The 10,300-nt window shown below is 43.4% G+C and overlaps 1 protein-coding gene across 2 annotated transcripts; it reads right to left on the bottom strand.

Annotated features, from left to right (window-relative positions):
• Positions 1-298: 298 nt before the first annotated feature.
• kpna1 (karyopherin alpha 1 (importin alpha 5)) lies at positions 299-10,050 on the bottom strand. Of its 2 annotated transcripts, XM_034200481.1 has the most exons (14): positions 9,918-10,050; positions 8,599-8,732; positions 8,293-8,406; positions 7,220-7,319; positions 7,016-7,131; positions 6,744-6,875; positions 5,339-5,427; positions 5,158-5,257; positions 4,852-5,015; positions 4,445-4,523; positions 4,229-4,354; positions 2,678-2,805; positions 2,309-2,484; positions 299-2,092 (listed from the first exon to the last, which is right to left on the bottom strand). In XM_034200481.1, exons 2-14 carry the CDS (start codon positions 8,722-8,724, stop codon positions 1,905-1,907), a joined length of 1,638 nt encoding a protein of 545 aa, XP_034056372.1. In that variant the 5' UTR covers positions 8,725-8,732; positions 9,918-10,050; the 3' UTR covers positions 299-1,904. The 2 variants fall into 2 exon arrangements, with proteins under 2 accessions (XP_034056372.1, XP_034056371.1); XM_034200480.1 differs by lacking the exon at positions 9,918-10,050 and having other exon boundaries at positions 7,037-7,131; positions 8,599-8,754.
• Between the last annotated feature and the right edge of the window lie 250 nt (positions 10,051-10,300).

Here is a 10,300-nt window from a genome sequence, read left to right as displayed (position 1 = left end):
GTGTCTTGCCCAAGGACACAACGGCCTGACGCAGTGGCGGCCGAGGCGGGATTCGAACTGGAGTTCACCAACGCCCCTTGATCTGATGACCAACGCTCATGAACTTCCTCTTGACTGCCTTTTCTGGGTTTGTTTTGCCTGTCCTTGTTTGTTTACCCTCCCTCATCCTGTTGAGTTGTAGAAAAGTGTTATTATATGTAGACTTCAACTCGAAACCAAGTTATTTTTCACCTTTTTTGGACCAAGCTATCCCCGATGGAAAGACTCACCCTGCACACAGACTCCAATAACACTGAGGTTCATGAAACAGCTTTTATGCAAATGGCATAACAGGGGACAGTTGCACAAACTCAATACAACAAACAGTAATTAACACGTAGAGCTGGTCATCTCCGGCAGAGATTTGATAAAAGTAAGCAATGTTTGGAGGACTTGGTAAACAAACAAGCTTTGCTAACTAAGGTGATCTCCAGTGTGTTTTTCATCTGGAGTTGTCATCAGATCATCTGGAAGAGTTCCTGTAGAATGAGGATTATGGCACCATGACAGATGCTAAACCCAACTTAAACAAATAATAGCTTTTTCTTTAAAAGACTAATTTGAGACCCAATAGCTGGTATTGATGATTTGGCATGATCAAATTGGAAATACTACCTGAACATGTGTTGGAAAGACATTTAGACTGCACAGCTAAACAGCCCATTTTCCAAGATGTACTTTGTTACAATACAGTTCTTCGAGCTTTGCCGAGGCAGCATGATCTACTGATTGTAATTAGTGTGCGAGGAGTTTTCAGTCCACAACGAGTCCTTCCTGTGGGAACAGTCGGCAAAGTACATTGTAATCCTTGTGAAACCAGAAGGGGACCGAGCATCCGGACTCCTTTACGCCTGAGGAGGGAAGAGCCGCGTCATCAACCAATGAAATAGTTAACGCAATAAAACGACGGTACGTTCTCGAAGAGCAGGCGTCAGTCCAGAACTAAAGTGCTGCAAATGAAATGCAATTATGGTAAGATAATAAAAAATAAAATATCCCGCTGCTCTGCTGCTGGACAGATCCCGGGGTTAAATAGTCTGTTTTGTCCAAGTCTGTCTAAATGTCTCAGTGCGAGGGAAGACTCCAATTCCCGTGAATCCACAGGGCTAATGACGTCACATGAAGTGGAAAGACCAACTACTGGATCAAAAGAATGCATGATATGGTTTCCAAGAGGGAACGCAAGCAGCCAAACTCCGCCCCTCAGCGACAGTCAAGTTCCTAATTCCCTGTGGTGGCTTATCCAGAGGAGGCGAGGGAAAACAGCTCCTTATGGGGTGTCTAAGTGCCTTTAGTAGAGGTCAGTTGAGTCCGTGGGTTGTACTGTGGGCAGCTCAGTCCAAAGACCACAGTCACATGTGGTCAACGTCTCATGGTCAGTCCAGTGTTTAGGTTACATCGTTCTTCTCCATGTGAGGAAGGCGGGGTAAAAAAAAAAATCACGTCCATGTTTGTCTGTCTTGTGAGTCATTAATGCTTCAATCAGACAAGCAGTGCAGTCCTACGAACTCCCACCGGGTCAGGAAGAGTGCTTTTCATTTAGGGGGGGGGGCTGAGGGAATCCTAACAGTACGACGGGAGAGGGGGGGGGAGTGTTACGAGGACAATCAGCTGAGCAGGAAGGTGAGGGTTCAGGGTGACGTGAGAATGAGTGAAACCTTCACAAACTGGCTGACAGGACTGCAGAACTCCACCCACGTCAGACGTACTCGCACACGCTCCTCCAACGTCACATAATCATGGTTATGATTGGATCTCAGGAGGGGAGGGGTTATCCAAACCCCTTGATCGTGGCAGTGGGCAGAGAGAGAGAGAGAGAGATGAGGATGGAGGTGGAGCACATGGGGAGGAAAGGCTTTTTAGCATTATAGCTGGAAGCCTTCCATGGGGGCCTCGCACTGCTGGAAGAGGAACTGCTGCTGCTGCAGGTCCACGGCCGGGGCCAGAGCCGGGTCCTCGTCCTCGGTGTTGAAGTAGCGCTCGATCAGGTCGAAGGCCTTCTGGTAGATCTCCTGGTTCTCGTGGCCCTGCAGGAACTCCAACTTGTCCAGGCCTGCGAAGATGGAAGGATCAATTTACTGCAAGCTATTCATTCTTCAGGTTTGTCTTACTTCTGGTTTCCAGGGTCTCAAATGTCAGGTTTATATCCCTGTAAATGGAACCTCTTTGAATGTGCGAGTGATGGCACTTTGGCTTCTGGGAAACGCGTAATTTATTAATAATACTAAATTCAATCGATTGCATTAATTGTACTTGTATGTAGACTTACCGTAGGCCTCTTCGATGAGGGCACAGTAGGGGTTGATGCCCCCCCCCCTCTTGGCCTCCAGCTCTCCCAGTCGCAGGATGTTCTCCAGGCCGTTGAGAGCCACCTGAACTATTTTGGAGTCCATGAGTGTGAGCAGGTCACACAGAGGTTTTATACAGCCGAGATCCACAATGTGCCTACAGGGGGCAGTGCACACAAAGACACAGAGTTACACTTTTATTCAGAGCTTATAATTGTCTTTTGCTCCACGATGAACACAAAGCATATGCAGTAAATGACAAATATTGCATCAAAAGATAAAACTAAACTACAGTCAATATACAGGCTAAAGAAGACTACTGAACTAATGTTATTAAAGTGTTTCCTTGCCTAATTTGCTCTGCAGAGCCCCCTGAGGTGGCGTTGGTGATGGCCCAGGCTGCCTCCTTCCTTGTGCGAAACTCTGCGACCTGCAGGATGGTGATGAGAGGAGGCAGCAGACCGGCATCCATCACCATCTAATGAGAGGGAAACTTTATTAGAGGAGGAAATGCTCAACTTTCTAACATCAAGCTGTGTTATTCCGTCAGACGCCACGCAGAAGTAATTCAGAAGACTTATTTATCTTCTCCAAGGCAACGCACTTTTTTGAGGCGTCAGCAGCTGAAAGATCTTAAGACTGCAACTTTTAAAAATACTTCTGAAAGGCTTTTTATTCATATTAAACACACACACACACACACACACACACACACACACACACACACACACACACACACACACACACACACACACACACACACACACACACACACACACACACACACCACACACACACACACACACACACACCACACACACACACACACACACACACACACACACACACACACACACACACACACACACACACACACACACACACACACACACACACACACACACACACACACAGGGATGGGTATCGTTTGAAATTTATCGATTCCGATTCCGATTCTGCTTATCAATTCCGGTTCTTATCGATTCCCCGTTTCGATTCCAAAATTGTAAAATAAAGAGGTCAAACGTTTAGATAACAAAAATATCTTTATTCTTTTCAGCTTTAACTGAAATTGTTACAAATAAAAAATATACATGCAATACAAATGTATTGCACAATAGCTGTGCTTTATTTGAACTGAGCTATGCCTGTGGCAAGCTATTAACACTGTGCCCAATTGTCTTTTTATTTTTTAGTGTAGTGGAGCCTCACTTCAGAGCGTTTACCGCGACCCATCTTTGGTGTTATGAAGTGACTGAGCTCGTGAACTGTCTACGGGAGGGCGGGGGAAGCCTCGCTGCGGGGCAACTGTGGACCTCTGTCGCCTGTCAGCGCAACTTACATGATGCCGTTTAAAAAAATTAAGGGCGGTGCCGGCCATCAGCGTACCGAGCCGGCCGTCAACGGCCCGCTGACGACCGGCCGTTCTGTGATTCTCCAGGTCCGCCCTGTATTCCACCGGGTCACCGCAGCACCGCGGTACAGACGGACCCGCTGGAATACAGGGTCTACCGTGTTTAGGAACCGTTAAGCAGAACCGAAATTGTGTATTTTGTATGGGTACCCGGTACCCGGCATTTTCTTATCGGTTCTCATCTGGAACCGAGTTTCGGTTCCCAACCCTACACACACACACACACACACACACACACACACACACACACACACACACACACACACACACACACACACACACACACACACACACACACACACACACACACACACACACACACACACACACACACACACACACACACACACACACACACACACACACACACACACACACACACACACACACACACACAACACACACACACACACACACACACACACACACACACACACACACACACACACACACACACACACACACACACACACACACACACACACACCTGTATTTGTGCTCGGTTCCCTGCGGTGATGTTGGAGATTGTCCAGCAGGCTTCCTTCTTGATGGACTCCTTGGGGCTGCTCAGGAGGTGCAGGAGGGACTGCAGCGCCAAACAGTTCAAGATCACCTAGACAATCGTAAATTACACACCAAGTTAAAACACTTGTATCTAGAAATATTGAATAAACTTCAACAGAATGACTTGGTGTGCTATTACCTGTGTCTGCAGATCATCTCCTGTGACTATGTTCCCAACAGCTCTCAGTGCAGGAGATACCACCTTATAGTCAGAGTGCCTGGAACAAAGCAGGATTGTAATTTGGATCAGATTGAGAAATTCAAAACTAATACTATCTTCTTTACGACCTGTTTTCCCCACATGATAGTAGTAATAAATGTTGAACCCTATTCTGTGCTGTCTTTTTTACGTTACAGTACTACAGTGTGTCCTCTCCTGACCTTTGCAGTTTCTCACAGCTGGTAATGCATTAGTGAAACTCAAATACTGTAGCCGTGAAGAACATGGGAGATGATGTACTAACTGACGGAGAACCTGGCGCTTCTCATACACTAAATATCTATCTTTTAGAGTTGGAAGTGTACAGTATGTGTTTAAATACTCACAGCAGCAGCTCCACCAGCCTGCGACAGACTCCCGAGTCAATAACAGCCTGGATTTTGTCGTTGGGGCCGTCAGATAGGTAGGAGAGTGCCCAGCATGCATCAGCCAGGATGTCTGTGTCATTGACGAACAGCAGCCAGGACAGCACACTGAGACACGGGGACACCTGGGGGAAAGAGAGACATGGTGGGAGGGTGTTGGTGTTCCATTCAGTTTTCCAATTCAGATTTAAACTGCCTACAGCGTGTGATATGATATACTTTAGCAATGTGAGAGGTGTGCTGTTGCTATAGCGATGTGTTTATTACCTTAGCGAAGTCCGGAGGTGGGTTTTTTCCTCTGCACAGGTTTGAGAGCGCCCACACTGCATTCCTCATCATCGTTAGACGGTTCTGTTTGGCCAATAACCTGCAGAGGGAGAGTGTCTCACGGGGTCAAAATCACTCCAGTGTGATAACGAGGTGAGGAAGACATCGTGTTGCTACTTACTGCACCAGGGAAGGCAGGATGTTGCAGTCTATGACAAAGTCTCTGCATTCTGTGCTGTCTCCTGCTATGTTTCCCAAGGCCCACACTGCCTGCAACACACACATCAGGTCAGTCAATAGGATTATCAAACCAGGAGGGTTCAATAAATACATGTTGTCATACATTGTACTTCAGTAAGTTAAAGACAAGGAATGTAATGAGAGAAGCTTAAGTGATAAAACTGCTTATTTCATACAAGAAATGCAGCAAAAAGTGCTTTAAAGAAAAAATACTTAGAATCAACATAAATGCCAGGATTAATGGTAAATAAGACGGAAAATGAAACTCTTATACAAAATAAGTTTATAAGAAAGAATACATTGCATAAGATTGAAAATGATTGTGTGGAAGTTTGGGGGAACACATATAAAACAAATACACATCGTATCTTCATCCTGCAAAAAAGAGCCATACGAGTTATACATAAAACTACAAGACCTGGTTGACTATTCAAATGATGTTCAAAGCCGCAAATCAACAATTACCTCATAATATCCAGGGACTTTTCACACGGAGAGAAAGCATGCACATGTTGAGAGGAAACTGCATTTTCAAAAAACCACCCGTACGAACAAATGCCAAACTTCATTGCATCTCATCCAAAGGTGTTAGTCTGTGGAGTAACTGTAACGATGCACTGAAATATTGTACAAGTCTATCCAAACTGAAAGTGTTATTTAGGAGCCAAATCATGAATGGTTATGAACAGGACCTGTGAAATCTTTCTTGTAATTGTAAAAGAAATTTCTTTCCGATTGCTTTGTAAAAAACAAACCTGTCGCTGATGAGATGAGGGGGTAGAAGCTTCTTCTTGCCCCTGCTGAACATGACAGAGACTATTTGAGAAGTTATTTTTATTTTTTTGTACTTTGTTATAATTATTATTATGAGTGAGAAAAAGAAAAAAAGGAATATATATATATATATTATTATTATTGTTGTATGTTTGTTTCTGACATGTTCAATAAATTGAGAAAAAAATGAAATAAAACCTATTTAATTCTAATAAAATGACTTCTCATATTTATATATCAATAAACACTGCAGCGTCATTTAAATGTTTTTTTATTTTTATTTATTTATTTAAGTGTGAATTTTGAATGTCCATTTTTGTACTAGTGTTTTCCTTCTTAAAATGTTTTTTAAATATTTTGAGATTTGGTTGAGCAGGGTACTTTTACTAGTCCTTTATTAGAGATGTGTCTGTTGTTGGTTTTTAGTGTCAGGATGGAACCCGTGCCTTTTTCTCTGCAAACAGAATCTACCTACGGGTACAAATAAATAACCTGAACCTGAACCTGAACCTGAACCTGAACCTGACTGCCAGCTGGAAGAACACACACAGTTACTTAGGATTCCTCCCTACCTGTTCCTGTACGTCTTCGAAATCCGAGCTGAGCATCTCTATGAAGATGGGCACAGCTCCGGCCTGGATCACCACCCGAGTCTGATGGGATGTCCCCGATGCGATGTTAGTCAACACCCACGCAGCCTCAAACTGAAACATAATCAGAATATAGAACATTTATTACATGTTTATCACTGTGGCTATTTTTGAATTGCTGAATGTTATCCCCCCCTGCACAACACAAACATAATCCAAATCTCCCCAGCTTGATTGAAGTTGTGCACACACACCTGCAGACTGTGGAAATGTACCTGAAGTGTACAGTTTTCTTTCCTCTTCAGGAACTCAACAAAGCGCTCCACCACGCCTGAAGTAGCGATGACTTCATCGATGGGTGGGTTGGGTTCTGTGTGAGACAATTTTCAGAAAATGAGTATAGCAATTATCAAAGCATTATCCTGAAATCAATGCATTAAAAACAGATGAAGTTTTACCTTTCGAAAGCAGTTTCCTAAAGCGCTGAGTGCCTATTAGCTGCTGCTCAGGACTACTGGAGAAGATCATCTGAGTCATGTCTTCAGAGATCACTCCACCCTGTACGGATCAGGAATGGAAATGTGATGAAACACAATGTTGTCTCCATATGTGTTGGGAATGACGGTGTTGTGTCAAATGATGCACCCCCGTCGTGAAATGCACCCCTTGACATGGGAACGAGCATTTGAACGTGTAGTACGCTATTCTATGTTGTCTTTTTGGTTGGGTCGTCGAATCCTGGATTTTGCATTCATCCCTCACTTATCTTTCAGTTCATTTTTTATTTAAAGGTGGGGTAGGTCATTTTGGAGAAACCAGCTCAAGTGCGCTAGAATTTGAAAATACACAACCGGAAAAAATCTGCCACTTCCTCTCAGAGCCCCTCCTCCAACACACACGAACGCGCACATGACCAATGAGGGCACGAGATAAGTTTGTGCCCAGATGGAAGGCTGACAGGCAGGTAGGCCATCCAGTTACTTTAGCCGGCTCAGATGATTGGTCGTGCTTTTTACAGCGCTACGACTTCCACAGATGAAATGTTTGTATATATTTATTGTCAAAGCGTTTAATTATTCATTGCTATCGGGATGTTAAGAGCATTCCATGGAATATAACAAAAAGTGTATCTCGAGCCGGTTTCTCAAACTTACCCACCTTTAACATATGTTTTTATTTAATTGTGACGTCCTGTCTGTATACTTGTGCTTTACAATGTATTGTTTATTTTTACACCAAGTGCTTGAGGGTGGGATTAATAGAAACATTTTTATTTTGGGGGTGCTTTTTATGAACAGCCTGGTTGCCACGATATGCACCCCTTGCTATCTCTGACAATAAACGTGTCACATACATGAAACTTGCTCCATGTATTGGTACGAGTCTTACAACTATACCCTCCAAAGTGCTTGAGGGTGGGATTAATAGAAGCATATTCTTTGGGGGGGGTGCTTTTTACGGCAGACCAGGTGTCATCATTTGACACAACAACGGCACTGAATGCACATGGATAGCAGGATTTGTTTCCTACCGTGTTTGGATCCATGTTGTTAGCCTGGGACTCCAGGTAGCCGCTATCGGCCATTCCATCCTCGTCGGGGAGGCCGTCATCCTCCACTGTGGCAACATTCCTCCTCTTAAAGAGCTATAAAGATTCAAAGAAAATATTTGTTCAGTGTACTGCATCATCAATATTACACTGATAGGAACAGCATGGGTTCAAGTGTACTCACTGACATGAGCAACACTGGCCGTGCAATCATTAAGTCTGTTTAAGTTTGACCTACCTGGAGGATAATTCCACATACACAATAATACATATGCCCACTGTGTTCACCTGTTCATCCTTCTTCTGTTTCCGAAGCTGTAGGCCTTCCTCTTCCCTCCTTCTTCTCATTTCATCTGTGTTGAGGGACTTGTTCTTGTAGCTCTTGAGTCGTGCATTGTCCTTACCCTGACTCATTGTGTAGCCTGGAGAGATGCAGAAATACATGTTATTTAGACAGACTTAGGTAAGATTTGGAGAACATTTTTTTAAACTTCCTGATCTGAATATGAATCTTGAACTGATAGATGGCCAAATCCTCTTTTAAAATCACCAACAAAATAACTTGCAATGTTTTTTGGCACTATTTTATCTATATTCTGTTTTTGATATTTGATATATTTATGTTGCATCTTTGAAGGAGCCTGGGGCTTTTCATTGCAAAAACTACACTATAGCTTCTGTGCATATGACAACAAAACCTTTGAATCTTGAAACAATGCAAGCATATATCATGTGTGTTTAGGCATTAGAGTTGTCTGTATGGCACATCCCACCAGTTTCCGCGTGTGTCATTTATAGGAATCGTCAAAAACAATCAGTAAATCATGTAAAACTACGTGGCATCATCCTCAGAAAACAGTTCAACAAACCGGGACATCTGAGGATACTAGCTAGCTAGCTGGTTAGCTTTATTGACACTGCGTGGTTAATAAGCAACAAAACCTATAGTCATCTAATGACCGGGTGTGCTGCTTCCCCGTATCGATTCACAAGCTAGCAAAGCCCAAATAAATATTAAATTATTGAAGCAAATGTACACGGGAGCAATCGATAGCTAATGTCATAGCCGTTTTTAACACAATACACTCCAACCGTTGAAGCAGATTTTGAATGACTGTAGTGGCCAACAATGGTACTAAAACTCAAGTGACGTCATTTTTGGCACAAAAATACTTTTTCTCATAGTCTTTTTATAAACACGTTTTAACTAAAAGGTGATCTGAGAAGTAATTTAAGACAAAATACCCTGCAATCACTCTATTTATTTGACTGAGCCTAGAGCAGGAGACGGGGCTTAGGTAAACCTCCAGTGCGCATGCTCAATGGGCCCACATACGGGTACTTTCCGACTCCTCCAGCCGCTCCTTTTTTTGGCTTCAAGCGCCACTGAGAAACTCTCATAGGAATGAACGGAGTTTCCATGAATTCACTGCAGAGAAATAGCTAGCTAACAGTGGCTAACTGAACTAGCTCTGACATGTAACATTATCTCAAGCGACAAGCACAACGTTATTCAAATGTTGCCGACAGAAATAATGAAACAGCTTCTTATTATAAGGCTAAAACATACGAAGAGTCATCAATACATGTAATTATTATCAACTGACCTGTCAAATTGGGCTCTATAATACACTTTTTATTCGCTAGGCCACCGTGTGTACAGCCGTCACCGGTATGACACTGCGCATGCGCGATGTCAAACTATCCCCCCCCTCCGTCCCACCTACGCGATGCTTTATAAATGGTTCGAAATTGAGTCCTTTCTTCGTGCAACTTGCTGAACATGACGACGCTGAAGTTGGCTTCCGATTCAGAGCATCCGTTTCGGCAGTTAAGGGGAAAGTTAAGGGACATTTAATTTACAGCGCTGAGCGAACAATCCTCCGTGTTTGAACCTCTTAAATCGCTGCATAGCCGATTTATTTGGACTGGATTATCCAAGAAAGTCTAAAGATTCTTTATAACCCAGTTTGAGATTTGTGAAACCTTT

The sequence above is a fragment of the Gymnodraco acuticeps genome, unplaced genomic scaffold (genome assembly GCF_902827175.1).
Source record: "Gymnodraco acuticeps unplaced genomic scaffold, fGymAcu1.1, whole genome shotgun sequence".
NCBI classification, from domain to species: domain Eukaryota; kingdom Metazoa; phylum Chordata; class Actinopteri; order Perciformes; family Bathydraconidae; genus Gymnodraco; species Gymnodraco acuticeps.
The sequence above is the reverse complement of the archived record's forward strand: the minus strand, read 5'-3'. Positions and strand labels throughout refer to the sequence as shown.

Bases quoted from the DNA above. Each gene is read 5' to 3' on its own strand.
- kpna1 (XM_034200480.1), bottom strand. From the start codon at position 8,754: ATGTATTTCTGCATCTCTCCAGGCTACACAATGAGTCAGGGTAAGGAC. The intron at 5,016-5,157 runs GTAATAAACACA...TCTTTCCCCCAG, and splicing joins CACCTCCGGACTTCGCTAAG to GTGTCCCCGTGTCTCAGTGT. The intron at 2,806-4,228 runs GTGTGTGTGTGT...CCCTCTCATTAG, and splicing joins GGAACCGAGCACAAATACAG to ATGGTGATGGATGCCGGTCT.